Genomic DNA, 16,214 nt, shown 5'->3' on the forward strand with positions numbered 1-16,214 from the left:
AATCCCCCAAAATATCAACTATTTCCTCATTCTTACCCTGCTGTTCCTCGAAAGCTGCCCAAAGCATATGCACCACAGGTTTCTTTGGGAGATGAATAGTGCAAGCTCTGCTGAAGACATGCCTCACTCCTTCAATGCTATGGTTTTCCATGTACTTGGCATACTACATATAGAACAGAGGAAATACTGAATAATTTACAGTTGAACCAGCCATTAAATATGTGACAGAACGATAAAATTCTATTTTTAAACCCATTCAGCACCTTTATTGAACCACTAGACTAGTTTCTGTAAGGAAGGACGAAGAGAGGCAACGAGGTTGGCATATGCAGCAGTCAAATCTGGTTGCAAGCAGACCATCTCCTAATGCAACAGATATAGTTATATGAACAACGTTCAACAGAAGTACAAAAAAGGTTAGTCACTAGTCAATGTTTATAATTATTCAAGTTTTAGAGCATAAAATTTTCTTACCTTAACCCAAAACTCCTCATAGAGGGCACATGATATGACACATCTTTCAAAGAGAACCACAACTCGTTCATGAGTCCCATTTTCAATTTCAAATTCTAAGTATTCTTTCCAGTTTTTTAGTTGTGCCTTTTCCAATGGTTTCACATGAAAATAAGGTCTTTTAATCTACAATAAAGTGACATGGCAATAAAAGTCAAAAAAAAAAAAAAATTTCCTGGGAAACCAAGGTTGCGGCATAAGGTAAACATCTATACCACTGCCTCACACAACAATTTTAAAACTGCAATTAGAAGACCGAGTGGACATCATTCAGAACCACCAAAAAGCTGGGCGAGTGGAAATTCTACAACTAGAAGGAAAGGGAAAGGCACAGACTCAGGAGCTGTGAAGGTGTGCAGACCCATGCGCGTGGAAAGGGCAGGCGCCTGAATACGCTGCTGGCTTACTCGCAGCTCATGGAGAGGGCAGGCAGCAAACTCGTGCCTAGCTTTCTTGTTCAGGAGGAAAACAAAACCTCCCGACTGCACTGAAATCCAGCTCCAGGTGAGACTTTGTGTGCCAGACTCAACTGGGGAGAAACTGGACTGTCTGACAGCAGGCGAAACTCAAGAGCAGCCTTCTCTCAGAGGTGCGTGCAGCCATTGCCGTGGGACACTGAGAACAGGGACTTCTTAGGGCAGGACTGACGGGAAAGCAAGGCTGTCTGCTCCACCCTGAAACTCTGCCCCATCCAAGCTGAACACAGAAGTGCTCCTAGTGGAGACACTGCTGATCCCGACAGCCAAGTGGCCTGGAGGTCAACTCCCCAAGTGATACCAACAACAATCAAGGCTTAACTACAATGAGATTGTACATACAGCCCACAAAGGGGTGCACCAACAGTGTCTACCTTAGGAACTGGGGAGGCTGAGCTACTGGGCCCTGCTAGGACACCTAGCACACAAGGCCACTCGATCAACTCAGGGAAGCAGCTAAAATGTGGAGACAAAAAAACAGGTCACAAATGAAAGAAATGAATGAAAGAAAACTACTGGGTATAGAGTTCAAAACCATAGTTATAAGGTTACTCAAAAATCTTCTAGAAACAGCTGATAAATTTAGTGAGAACCTCAAGGATATGAAAAAGGACCAACTAAAAATTAAGCATACATTGACTGAAATAAGAAACATTATACCGAGACCTAAAAAGCAGACCAGAGGATCACAGGAATCAAGTCAAAGATTTGGAATATCAAGAAGCAAAAAACACTCCTCCAGAAAAGCAAAAAGCAAAAAAAAATCCAAAAAGTTAAAGATAGTGTAAGAAGTCTCTGGGACAATTTCAAGCATACCAACATCAGAATTATGGGGGTCCCAGAAAAAGCAAGAGAACAAGATACTGAAAACCTATTTGAAGAAACAGTGACAGAAAACTTGGTGAAAGAAATAGACTTACAAGTCCAAGAAGGGCACAGAACCCCAAAAAAAGGAATTCAAAGAGGACCACACTAAGACACATCATAATTAAAATGCCAAGAGCAAAAGACAAAGAATATTAAAAGTAGCAAGAGAAAAACAGTTACCTACAAGGGAGCACTCATACGACTGTCAGCTGATTTCTCAACAGAAACTATGCAGGCCAGACGGGATTGGCAAGAAATATTCAAAGTGATGAACAGCAAGAAACTACAATCAAGATTACTCTACCACTCTACCCAGCAAAGCTATCATTCAGAATTGAAGGGCAGATAAAGAGCTTCACAGATAAGAAAAAGCTAAAGGAGTTCATCACCGCCAAACTAGAATTATATGAAATGCTGAAAGGTATTCTTAAAGAAGAAAAAGATAAAAGATAAAAACTATGAACAACAAATACATATCTGTCAACAAGTGAATCTAAAAACCAAGGGAATAAAAAATATGATTAACAGTATTAACTGGTGATTATAATAGAATCAAGGGCATAGAAAGGAAGTGGACTGACAATTCTCGAGGAAAAAAGGAGTGGGGGGTGCAGAAAGAGACTGAACAAAAAGCATACACTATGGATGAAGACGGTGTGTGTGTGGGAAAAGGCAGAGAGTGGGAAAAAGAGGAACAATTGTAATAACCTGAACAATGAAGATTTATTAAATTAAAAACAAATAAGCAAATAAATGATAAAAAGATAAAAAATAAACCAACACCAAAATATGTATGTCTACAATAACGTTATTTTTTGTTTTTTTAAATTATAAATATAATTACTGATTTAATTTTTTTTTTTTTTTTAATTAGAGGCCTTTAAATTCTTTAGGCTTTACAAACAGAAGAAATAGACTGTTTTTTCCATTTATTTAGTTACTAGGGGCCCAATGCATGAAATTTGTGCATGGGTAGGGTCCCTAGCCCTGACAAGCAATCAGGGCCAATCTGTGGGGCAACCAGAGGGGCGATCGAGGTCCCCACTGGCACCAGCCTTTGCTGGCCTGGTGCCACCCACTTACTGGCAATGTCCTCTGGTGCCACCAAGGCTCACCTCCTGCATGAGAGGCTACTGGCAGGGTGGTCAGGGGGCCTCCTCACTGGAACCCGCCTTGGCTAGCTAGGTACCTGTGGGCTGGAGACAGCTCCTGCATTGAGTGTCTACCCCTGGTGGTCAGTGTGTGTGTCATAGCAAATGCTCGTTCTGCAGGTTGGTCATTTACATATTAGGCTTTTATTATATAGGATTTTAACAGAACTTCACAATTTTTTTAATATTCAGAAAATCTTATTCTTCCATTATTTTTAAATTGAACAATTACTCCTTCAGAACAGAAAGAAAATCAGTGGCTGCCTGGGCTTAGGAGTGGGATGGGGGTTACTCCCTGGAAAGTGGCCACCAGGATCTCTGGGATGAAAGAAGAGTTCTATATCCTGATTTTGTGGTGACTATAATGCAGACATTTGACAAAAATCATTTTACTAGCCAGTCACAAAAAAATATACTGTTGGCCCTCCACATGCAAGGATTTGCATCCATGGATTTAACCAACCACAGACTGAAAGAATAAAATAAATAAATAAATAAATAAATAAATAAATAAATAAATAAATCCTAGCAAATCCCAAAAAGTAAAACTTGAATTTGCCACACTCCAAGCACTATGATGAATCCACAGGAATAGTGATGTGTTGTATCCTATATGCAAATACTGCACCACTTTATATAAGAAACTTGAGCATCCAAGAATTTCGATGCCTGCAGGGGACCTGGAACCAATCCTCTGAGGACATGGATACTGTACTATATGATTTAACTCATACAAAAGGCCAGAACAGGAAAATCTATGAAACAGAAAGTAGTTTAGAATAATAGTACTTTGGGGCCGGGGCTGAGGTTGGGTGGTGTCATGCAAGTAAAGGAATAGAGGGTTGAGAGCTATGGATAGAAAGTGTTTCTTTTTGAGGTGAAAAAAAAGTTCTAAAATTAACTGTAGTGCCTTGGTTCATGTGGCTCAGTTGGTTAGAGCATCTAATACACAGAAAGGGTCATGTTCATGAGGCAACCACTCGATGTTTCTCTCTCACATTGATGTCTGTCTGTCTCTCTCTCAAATCAATTTAAAAAATTTTTTAAAAACGACTGCAGTTATAGTTGTAGCTTTCTGTGAATGTATTATGAACTATTAAATTATATAAGTTAAATGAATAAACTATATAATATGGGGATTATCCTATCTAATAAAGGAATATGCTAATTGACCATCACTCGATCACAAAGATGGCTATACCCATAGCTGAAGCCAAGTTCCCATAAGGAGCCTTAACAAACAATCAGCAGGAACTGAGTCTACACCCTCCCCTGCCCCAGAAGGGCTTGACAGGGGATCTCAGGCCATGTCCCCTGCCCCGGCACCAGGCCAGGGGTCCTGAGGCCATGCCCCCAAGGTGCACCCCCAGTGCTTGGTCGGGGTACCTGAGGCCATGCCCCCTGCCCGGCAGGGCTCGATGGGGAACCTCAAGGTGCGCTTCCTGTCCTGGGGCTAGGCTGGGGGACCTGAGGCTCGTTCCCTGCCCAGGGAGGCTTGACATAGGTGGGACTGGCCAGGTCGGGATCTAGCCCAAAGGGGGCGGAGGCGGGCCAAGTCTTACACGATTTTGAGGCACATGTAGGTGGGTGGGACTTGACTCCGGGTCCCATGGTGAGCCCCAAACTTAGGAGGTAGTTTTTCATATACATTTTACTAATTTTCTTTCATCTGACACTTCTATTATAGAGAAAGGGCGAACAGTAATATTAAACTATTTCCTCTAATTAGTCCCCTTTTAATGTGCACAAATTTCCTGCACAGGGCCACTAGTGTATTAAAAGCTGTTAAAAAATAAAAAATTAGATTTTGAAAAAAACACTCATTTCACTGAACACCAAAAATGGGTGTATTTTTCTACATGTGAAATATAACTCAGAGTGTTGTCCTGTATACTGAAAGATCACTCAGATTTGATTCCCCATCAGGTAACATACCCCTGGTAGGGTTCATATGAGAGGCAACTGACTCATGATTTTCTCTCTCTCCCTTCTTCTGTATAGAAAACATCCTTGGGTAAGGATTGAAAAAAAAAACATCCTTCGGTAAGGATTGAAAAAAAATGGAACAATTCTCAAAAGTATGATTCAGATTAAAAAAAAATATCTAAAAGCCTGAATTTAATAAGATTCTAAAATTGATCATGGAAAATGATAAAATTTATAATGGTAGCAACAAAGGGGAAGAATGCCTTCTTATTAAGACATTATTTGAAACTGAAAAATATATTATTGCTATACTTTTAAGACCATTACAAAGAAAAAATACTTACACCTTCTTCAAATGTCCACCTTTTACTAACTTCATGCTCATTATAATTAAACATTTCTTGATGAATTTCAATTATTCTGTGCCTCATGTTTTCTATTTCAGTAATTAGCTTGGAAAGAAAAAGAAATTTTTTTTTTAAATTATACAAGTTATATAATGAAATTTTAAAATATCACTACTTACATTTAGTATTATCCACACATACTTAGTCTTAGAATACGGTTAGGTTTAAACTGTCACTCAATTTTGAGCAAGTACAATGAACACTACTAAAATTTGTAACAATTTCCCAACAAAATATTTCCTGTTATGTTTTTTAAATAGAAGCCCAGTGCACAAAATTCACACATGGGGGGTAAGGGGAGAGGAGGTGGAAGAGGGATTCTCACCTGGCCTGCACTCTATCCAATCTGGGACCCCTCAGCGGATGTCCGACTACTGGTTTAGGCCCCATCCCAAACAGCAGTCAGATATCCCTTTCACAATCCAGAACCACTGGCTCCTAACCGCTCACCTGCCGGCCTGGTTGCCCCCTACCTGTCCGGAAGTCAGACATCTGAAAGATGTCCAGCGGACCCAGTCTAATTAGCATATTACCCTTTTATTAGTATATATATGGCTAGTACATCACAATGTAGGCAAAATATTCCTTCTAAACTTATTTCCAGATGTCTCATAGTAAACCATACCAGCTAAAGAACTCCAGTTATCTTAATCAGAAATTAACTTTATATGAGCTACAAGTCCTACAACACATATAGTAAAGGGATATTCAAGTTTACTTTCTCATGCTTAAAGGATTTTTTCTTATATATTTTATTGATTTTTTACAGAGAGGAAGGGAGAGGGACAGAGTTAGAAACATTGATCAGCTGCCTCCTGACATTCCCCACGACCAAGGTAGATGCCCCTGACCGGAATCGAACCAGGGACCCTTCAGTCCACAGGTCAATGCTCTATCCACTGAGCCAAACTGGTTTTGGCATGCTTAAAGGATTGTTACGTCTAATTACCTTTGCTGGGTCAGTTATGTCTTCAATTCCCGACGGCAGATCATCACCAGGAGGACCATCATCACCACTGTGTCCATTTACAGAAGCTAATTCCCTTCGCAGCTGAATAAACTGTTCACCAGTTAGAAGATCTCTAGGCAAGTTATTCTGCACATGCTCTTTAAATCTAAAGGAAGACAATAAAAATATATGCTGTTAATTCCTATCTCACATTACTCTTTCAAAGGACCTCTGACTTAAAGAAATCAAAACACAAAACTCTTTCTTCTCCCTATAGTAAAAACCTACTACTTGATAAAACAGTCTATAAACATCTTCATTTTCTCCCTGCCTTTGCAATGGAACAGAGAAAGCATGCACAGGCATAAATTCAAATCCTGGTTCTGTCCATTGTTAGTTACTTAAATTTTTTTTCTTCTCTAAATCTTGGTTTTCTCATCTGTAAAATGGCACACCTATCTTGCAAAGTTACTGTAAAATTAAATATAGTTTTCCATATTTAAATTATAAATGACCATTAATAAATGACCAACAAATGTTTGTCTTTCCTTGCTCATCTGCCAATTGTTACTGAATCCAGGTGTTTGGATCAAACATTCCAACAAAATTGCTCTCAAGTCATGAAGAACTTCTTACATGCAAAATTAAATGGACACCCGTTTCATACCTTGATCCTAATGATGTCTGAAGTATTTAAGGTTGATAACCACACCTTCCTTTTAGAACTTTCTTCACCTTGGCTCTCTGGCTTTCCTCCAAGTCTCTGACTGCCCTTTGAGGTTCCCCCTTACTTTCTGCGCCTAAGTGCAATGTATTCCCAATGATTCCACTCTGCATTTTCTCCTATTTTCTGGCCAATATTGTATAAAATAATAAGCATACTATGACTCAAAACTATAGCTTAAGCCCAAATCTTTCTCCTAAATTCCACCTTACTATATCCAATTGCCAACACACTATACATAGAAATATAGATTAATTTTAAGCAAAGAGTATTTTGAAAAAGACTATTTCATTTTATTCCCATACACTAATTTATATACATACAAATTTTAATTAAAAAAAAACACAAACACGCATTTGAGGAGCTAAATATCTATACTATCTCATTTTGGAAACTTATATACAAAAATGTCTTAAACTAAGTATGTCATCTTCATCCAAAAATCAACATGCTTGGCATTTCTAATCGTGATTAAAGGTAATGCCAACAAACCAGTTTCCCATTCAGAACTTCCCACCTAACTTAATACTTATATTCCACTGAATATCAGGTCTTAATGATTCTACCTTCTAAATAAATCTTCATAACTTGCTCAGTTTTCATCTAAATAAACATAAACTGGTCTTCTAGCTCCTAGTATCACAATTTGCATACCCAAACCAATACTATTATCAAAAAGTAAAAATGAATTCTGGCCAGATAGCTGTTGATTAGAGCACTATCCCCATATGCCAATATTCGAATTCAATTCCCTATCAGGTCACATAAACAATGAATAAGTGCAACTTATTATAAGTTGCAACTATGTATAAGTGCAATAGCAAATTGATGTTCTTCTCTCCCTTCTCTCTCTCACCAATAAATATAATTTTTTTCAAAAGACATAGTAAACATGATCATAAGCCCCTCCTGCCAAAATAATTTAAGTAGGTTTATCCTATTGTCAAGCTAAAAATCTAACCTCTTAAAGTCTTTCAGATTTTTATCCAGCCTTTGACCCAAACCTATCTCTTCAATATAATTATTAGACATGGCTTTACATGTGGTTGTACATGTATCACATATTCCAACATTATGAATTTTCCCCCAAGTTTCTAAAAATTAATTTAGGCTATTGGCATCTGTATTTTTAAACTTTAACAAATGTATGTAAATGACACCGAAAACTAATTTAAATTATGCAAAGTCAATAGATACAAAACTCAACTTGACCCAGTTCACCAATGGAAAGAAAAAATTTAAAATGTCTTAATTTTATTATATATTTACCTTTTAATTAATTTTAGAGATGAAGGGAGAGAGAAAGAGAGACACATCAGTCTGAAAGAGAAGCACTGAGCACCTGGCTGCCTCCTATATGAACCCCATCAAACCTGCAACCTGGGAATGTGCCCGGATCTCCTCACATCCATGTTTCTCTTTCTCACTCCTTTTCCTCTAAGATCAATAAAAACATATCCTCAGGTGAGGATTAAAGAAAAAGACAATGGCTGACTGTTTAATATACATTGAGCCCTATTCCTAGGTATTAAGAATAAAAAGAATTCATAAGGCTCAGAAACTGACAGACATGTAAAGGACACAGGAGACCAAAATGTTATTAGTGCTAAGAAAAATATAAATAGATAGATATAGAGTGGTGGCACAAATGACAAGATACTTTCTGTTTGGGTGAATTGGGAAAGTTTCCCAAAAGAAAACATTAAGCTGTAAGTGCTTAAGAAAAATGACTTCACCAAATAGGAAGTGAAAAATGTATGATTACAGTCCTAAAAATATAAAAAACCATCTTTTAGAAAATTATCAGTACATAAGTAGGTCTAGAGCTTAGGACTACCAAAAATTAGGTCTGGGAAGTTAGATAACGTTATGAAGTCCTCATGCTAAGGAAGATTTTAAATTAGGTATTTTCTTAAATGTAAATCTAATATTTAAACCTACACAAATATTTCTACTGCAGATTTTAGATTACTACTTTCTTAACATTTCTTCTCCTAAACTCCTGAGCAACATGATAGCCAAGATGACTCACAAAGCTGATTTAAGCCTTTATTCCTATAACTTAAAAGGCATATCATCTGTTACACAAGTGCTAAATAAATGACTTTAAGTGGGAAGAGCATATTCTGCAAAAGAAAATATTTCAGTGGTTCTCAAAGCAGAGAAGTTATACTTAAATTTATTTGTAAAAGTATAAGATTTATTTACATAAACACTATGTGTGAGTTTGCTATACATTAAGGAAAACGATTCTCAATACATTAAGTGAAAAAAAGGATATTAAACAGCAGTATGTATAATGCATTCAACTAATTTCTATTATAAACATACTAGAGGCCCTGTGTATGAAATTCGTGCATAGGGGTGGTGGTGTCCCTCAGCCTAGCCTGCACCCTCTCCAATCTGGGACCCTTCAAGGGATGTCCGACTGCCCGTTTAGACCCACAGGGATCGGATATAAACGAGCAGTCGGACATCCCTTTCACAATCCAGGACTGCTAGCTCCCAACTGCTCACCTGCCTGCCTTCCTGATTGCCCCCAACCGCTTCTGCCATCCAGCCTGATCACCCCCTAACCACTCCCATGCCAGCCTGATTGATGTCTAACTGCTCCCCTGCCAGCCTGTTTGCCCCCCTACTCCCTCCTCTGTCGACCTGGTTACCCCTAACTGCCCTCACCTGCTGAGTTGATCGCCTCTAACTGCCCTTCCTTGCAGGCCTGACTCCTCTCAACTACCCTCCCCTGCTGGCCATCTTGTGGTGGCCATCCTGTGTCCACATGGGGACAGGATCTTTGACCCCATGGGGGCAGCCATATTGTGTTGAAGTGATGGTCAATCTACATATTACTCTTTTATTAGATAGGATAGAGGCCTGGTGCATGGGTGGGGGCCAGCTGGTTTGCCCTAAGTGTCCCAGATAAGAATGGGGGTTCCCTTGGGGCATGCGGTGGCCTGGGCGAGGGGCCTATGGTGGTTTGCAGGCCAGCCATGCCCCCTGGCGACCCAAGTGGAGGCCCTGGTATCTGGGTTTATTTATCTTCTACAATTGAAACTTTGTAGCCTGGAACGGAGCCAAGCCTCCTGCATGTATCCTGACTTGGGCTGGAGAACAAACCTGAAACCCAGTACATACTCTTGACCAGGAATCAAACCCAAGATCCTTTGGTTCCCAGGCTGAAGCTCAAACTATTAGCTAAGTCTGCCAGGGCCTAATTTATATTTTAAATCTAGATAATTTCTGATAGATTCAGTTGTATTAGTTCTTTATACATTTTGATGTAGTCTCATTTATTTACTTTTTCTTTTGTTTCCCTTACCTGAGGAGAAATATCAGAAAAAAGAATAATAATATTTTACTGCCTATGTTTTCTTCTAGGAGTTTTTATGGTTTCAAATCTTTTTTAAAAATTGATTTTATATATAGAGAAAGAAACATCAATTAATACATAAATAAATGAAACAGCATCAATTTGCTGTTTCATTTATTTATGTATTAATTGGTTGCTTCTTGTATATGCTCCAACCAGGATTTGGACCCACAATCTTGGCATATTGGGATGATATTCTAGCTACCAGGTTGCGAGTCTTAATATTTAAGTCTTTAATCTGTTTTGAGTTTTTTATTGTATGTGGTGTAAGAAGATGGTCCTGTTTTATCTTTTTGCACATGTCTAATGTTTTCAATACTCTTTATTGATATAGTCTGTCTTTACCCCATTGTATGTTCTTGTCTCCATTATCAAATGTGAAATGACCATATAGATGTGGGCTTATATCTAGACTTTCTATTCTCTTCCATTGATCTATATGTCTTTTTATGCCAGTACCAGTACTATGGCCTTACAATATAGCTTGATATCAGGTAGCATGATATCTCCAACTTTGTTGTTCTTTATCACAATTGCTGCAGTTTTTTTATGTATTTTTTGGATTATGCTAGTTTTGTGAAATATGCCAATTAGTATTTTGATAGGGATTGCATTTACTCTATAGTTTGCTACAAATGTTTTTGAAATAGGACAAAGAGGGGTGCCTTTAGAAAAAAATTAATGATCATGGCCCTGGCTCATGTCGCTCATTGGTTGGGATGTTGTCCTGTACACTGACATGTAGCGGTTCAGATCCCTGTGAGGGCACATATCCTGGTTGTGAGTTTTATCCCTGGTCAGGGTGCCTGTGAGAGGCAGTCAATTCAAGTTTCTCTCTCACATTGCTGTTTCTGTTTCTACCTCTCCCTTCTTCTGTCTCTAAATAAAGACATATTTAAAAAAAAAAAATACATTTATTGAGTATGGGGGTGGGGGAGAGAGAGGAAGAGAGAAACAGAACTTTGATTTGTTGTTTTCACTTATTTATGCATTCATTGGTTGATTCTTGTATGTGCCCTAGCTGGGGATTGAATTCAAAACTTTGGTGCATTGGGATGACATTCTAACCAACTTAGTCATCCAGCCAGGGTGTAGAAGGCTGCCTTTTCATAACCCAGTTTTTCCAGGATTCAAAGTTCAGCTACAATCTGTAATTATTGGTAAGAAAAATAAAATACTTATTCATCATTTGCCATATGCCAGACACTGTTCTGAGTACCTTATGATTTATTTAATCCTCACAGTAAGCCAGGGAGATATGTCATGGAAGCAGAGGAATAAAATATTCATATCAAACTAAAAAGTTATTACACAGCAAAAGAAACAATCAACAAAATGAAAAGACAACAAACAAAACAAAAAAAACAATTAGCCCTAACCGGTTTGGCTCAGCCTGTGGCCTCAAGGGTCCCAGGTTCGATTCTGGTCAAGGCATGTACTTTGGTTACAGGCACATATCCAGTAGGGAGTGTGCAGGAGGCAGCTAATCGATTATTCTCTCTCATCGATGTTTCTAACTCTCTATCCCTCTCTCTTCCTCTCTATAAAAAAAATCAATAAAATATATATTTTAAAATATTAAAATAAAAACAAGACAACCCACTGAATGGGAGAACATATTCCCCAATGACACTTCAAAATTTATAAAGAATACAACTGAATCCATCAAAAATCATCTAGATTTAAAATATAAATTAGGCCCTGGCGGACATAGCTCAATAGTTTGAGCTTTAGCCTGGGAACCGAAGGATCTTGAGTTTGATTCCTGGTCAAGAGTATGTACTGGGTTTCAGGTTTGTTCTCCAGCCCAAGTCAGGATACATGCAGGAGGCAACAAATCAGTGTATCATTCTCACATCAATGTTTATCTCCTTCTCCTCTCCCAACTTCTCCTCCCACCCTCCCTAAAAAAATCATTAGAGCCCTGGCTGGTTTGGCTCAGTGGATAGAGGAGCGTTTGGCCTGTGGACTGCAAGGTCCCAGGTTTGATTCCCAGGCAAGGCACATGTAGGAGGTGTACATGAGGTAGCCGATCAATAATTCTTCTCATCGTTGATATTTCTTATCTATATCTCCCTCTCCCTTCCTCTCTGAAATCAATAAAAATATGTTTTTTTAAAAATCATTAGAAAAAAATATCCTCTGGTGAGGATTAACAATATATATAATATATGTAACAATATAATACATATACATTAGGCAAAGTAGGATACAAAATTAATACTCAGAAACCAATGGCATTTTTATACACCAATAATTAACTCTAAAAAAAAAAAAAGAAACTTATCATTGGGAGGTATCAGGTCTGTAAAGAGAGGGCAGTTGTGGGCAATCAGGCCAGCAGGGTAGGGCAGTTGGGAGGGACCAGGCCTGCAAGGGAGGACAGTTGGGGCGATCAAACCTGCAGGGGAAGGCAGATAGGGGTGACCAAGCCAGCAGAGGAGGGAAGTTAGGGGAGCAGTTTGAGGGGGGACCAGGTCTGCAGAGGAGGACAGTTAGAGGCAAACAGGCTGGCAGGAGAGCAGTTAGGCATCAATCAGACTGGCAGGGGAGTGATTAGGGGGAGATCAAGCTGGAAGGCAGAAGTGGTTAGGGGCAATCAGGAAGGCAGGCAGGCAAGCAGTTGGGAGCTAGCAGTCCTGGATTGTGAGAGGGGTCCCAGATTGGAGAGGGTGCAGGCTGGGCTGAAGGACACCCTCTCCGCCCCCCCCCCCCCGCCCCCCGCACAAATTTCGTGCACCGGGCCTATAGTACTACATAAAAAAAATTATGACAAAAACATAGAAAATATTACAGTTTAAAAAAACAAAACAACAGGTGATGTCAGAGGGCGCATCTATCCTCTCCCCTTAACATTTCAAAAAAAAAACAAAAACAAACACCTATAATTCAAGAAAGACCCAGCTCAAAACAGATGCATACCTGAGAGACCTGCACACTGGGACAACTAAGATGGGCTCCTTGGAATAAACAGGGAGACTAGAGAAAGGAGAGAAGCTGAACACGGCTACAGCGCAGCAGCATGTCTGCAGACAACAGTGGTTACAGGAATTTTCCTCAGCTGGTATGAACCAACAGGGAGCTAACCCAGCCAAGTGCCTGGCTGTGGGAATGAGTGGCGGTATTGTGTGGTTAAGCACACAAACAGTGAGAGAGTGCCTGAACCATGGGGGCACCTTGTGAAAGGGGTCTGAGTTACATGCATGAGCTGTGAGTCAGCAGACATCCTCCCTACAACATTGCTCCCCACGATTGGGCCTGGCTGCCAGCTTTCAGGCAAAGAAAGCAGATCCCAGAGCCCTGCCACTGATTAGACTCCCTTCATGTTGCCCTTGGATTGTTTCCAGGAGTGTACTGTGTGTAGGCCAATAGCTGCTGCAGTAGAAACAGATCTCCCCACCATTACCCCCGCCCCATGACTGAAGGAGGGGTGCTTAGTTTAGACCCTTGGAGGTCAAGGACTGCCATTACTGTGAGGGTAAAACAAGCCTCACCCCAAGCAGCAGAGGCGGTACAGCTCTACGGAAGCCACAGAGGGGGAAAAAAATCTTCCAATTCAGCACCATTGACTGGAAAAGAGTAGAAAGACCTCCTCAGAGATAAATGGGAAAACAAAGGAGAACAACTAATGCCATGAACAACCACAATGACCAGAAAGAAAAAAATCCCCAGAAAACAGACTGGAATATATGGGATTTATACAAGTTGAATGACAGAGATTTCAAGATTGCAGTTCTGAAAATGCTCAATAAGATGAGAGAAAATAAAAAAGCAACACAATCATACTTTCTTGTTCAGAAAGACTTTCTAAGTCCATGTCAATGGGATATTCTGAGTACACTGGAACATGGAATTAATGGTTTTAACAGCATTAATTAAAATGAAATGTTATCTATCATAATGGAAAATCACAGTAGAAAACTGACATAAAATTATTTTGATTACTTAAATATATGAAGGATTTACTACATAAAATACGTACATTGCTATTTTCGATCTAAGTTGTTACACGAATCACAAGAATATACTTTTAATGAGTCAAGTTTTAAATAAGCACCTATTATGTGCCATGTACAGAGCTAGTACTGCAGTGAATAATTAAACTTAAGATTCTATTTTCTCATTCATTACTCCGAAATACCTCAGACAAAAGATAAAAATCTTCTTCTTTCCTCATCTATAAAATAAATAAGGAGAACCTAAAGTCTAAAAACAGTAACATTCCTAAACATTAATAAGATATATGGGAAAATATCAACACTTAAAAGTGTATAAAATATGACTATCGCCGAAACCGGTTTGGCTCAATGGATAGAGCGTCGGCTTGGGGACTGAAGGGTCCCAGGTTCGATTCCGGTCAAGGGCATGTACCTAGGTTGCGGGCATATCCCCAGTAGGGGGTGTGCAAGAGGCAGCTGATCGATGACTCACTCTCATCGATGTTTCTAACTCTCTATCTCTCTCCCTTCCTCTCTGTACAAAATCAATAAAATATATTTTTAAAAATAATAATAATAATAATAAATAAATAAATAAATAAATAAATAAATAAAATATGACTATCGTGCAAGAAAACATATTCCTAAATATTAGGAATTAATTACCTGAGTAATCAAAGGTGTTTTAACTGATTTTTCCACATACCTCTGAAAATGATGACTATACAGCTGTGTTGGAATACCAAGAATACGATCATATATAGCTGTAACTTCTCTCAGGTTTCCCTGTTCATTCTCCCAGTTTATATACATTTCCCAAAGTCTGTCAGATCGGAAATCTGTTCCTGCAGCTAGAACAGCGTGCTCAAAAGTTCTGAAAAATTAAATTACCTTTAAATTATCTTTCTAAGATAAATGCATTCGCAAAATGTCTATACTTTGCCAATATATACAAATATCAAATCATTTCGTTGTACACCTCAAAATGATATACAGTAGTTTCCCCTTATCCACAGGAAATTAGATCCAAGACCCCCATTAGATGACTAAAACCACACAGTACCAATCCCTATCTATAATTTTTTTTCTATACATACATAACTCTAATAAAAGTTTAACATTATACATTAGTCACAAAAATTTACAAAAAAATAGAACAATTATAATATATTGTAATAAAGTTATGAAAATGTGATCTCTCAGCAAATTAGGACACATTTCTTTTTCCTTCTTAATTTCATGGATAGAAAATTTGCTCTTACCGTAGATTTTAGTGACCTCAGCATATGATTTAGTTTTCTTTCCTTATTAAGTCGACAACTTTCACCTTTCACTTAAAGGAAGCACTTTACAGCTTCTCCTTGGCATACCTGAATCACCAGAATCACTACTCTTGCACTTTGGGGCCAATATTAGGGAAAATAAGGGTTACTTGAACACAAGCACTGGATACTGTGCGACAGTCAATCTAATAACCTAGACAGCTACTAAAGTACACAGTGTGGATATGATGGACAAAGAAATTATTGCCAACCTGGGCACGCAAGAGCAGGAAGACACAAAATTTAATCACACTACCCAGAACAGCACACAATTGAAAACTTATGAATTGTTTACTTCTGGAATTTTCCAATTAATATATTCAGACTGTAGTTGTCTGCAGGAAACTGTGACAGTTGAAATCATGAATAACAGGGCTACTCTATCACAACATATGTCAATAAAACTTCAATTTTTGAAAAATTTAAAAATCAAGTAGATAATGCTAAATTCAAAATTATATTCAATTGCTTCCTATACAAATAGAGATTAAAATATAGAAGGAATTTCTCAGTTGGTGTGGAGTTCAGTGGTTGAGCGTCAACCTATGAACCAGGAGATCAGGGTTTGATT

The 16,214-nt window shown here is 38.6% G+C and overlaps 2 protein-coding genes across 7 annotated transcripts in view; one reads left to right on the top strand and one right to left on the bottom strand.

Moving 5' to 3' along the window:
• The window catches only part of FKBP3 (FKBP prolyl isomerase 3), a 48,442-nt gene that overhangs the window by 27,826 nt on the left and 4,402 nt on the right, over positions 1 to 16,214 (top strand). The window lies entirely within an intron of this gene.
• The window catches only part of PRPF39 (pre-mRNA processing factor 39), a 46,589-nt gene that overhangs the window by 6,814 nt on the left and 23,561 nt on the right, over positions 1 to 16,214 (bottom strand). For 5 of the 6 annotated variants that reach the window (XM_084885152.1, XM_084885157.1, XM_084885156.1 and 2 more), the window contains 5 exons: positions 15,028 to 15,195; positions 6,290 to 6,455; positions 5,278 to 5,385; positions 475 to 639; positions 37 to 163 (listed from right to left, as the gene is read on the bottom strand). In XM_084885152.1, the coding sequence (XP_084741278.1) occupies positions 37 to 163; positions 475 to 639; positions 5,278 to 5,385; positions 6,290 to 6,455; positions 15,028 to 15,195 (734 nt within the window). The remainder of the gene's footprint in view (positions 1 to 36; positions 164 to 474; positions 640 to 5,277; positions 5,386 to 6,289; positions 6,456 to 15,027; positions 15,196 to 16,214) is intronic. The other variant, XM_084885154.1, reaches the window with a different exon arrangement.

The sequence above is a fragment of the Pipistrellus hanaki genome (genome assembly GCF_964339955.1).
Source record: "Pipistrellus hanaki genome assembly, chromosome: 1".
Classification (NCBI taxonomy): Eukaryota; Metazoa; Chordata; class Mammalia; order Chiroptera; family Vespertilionidae; genus Pipistrellus; species Pipistrellus hanaki.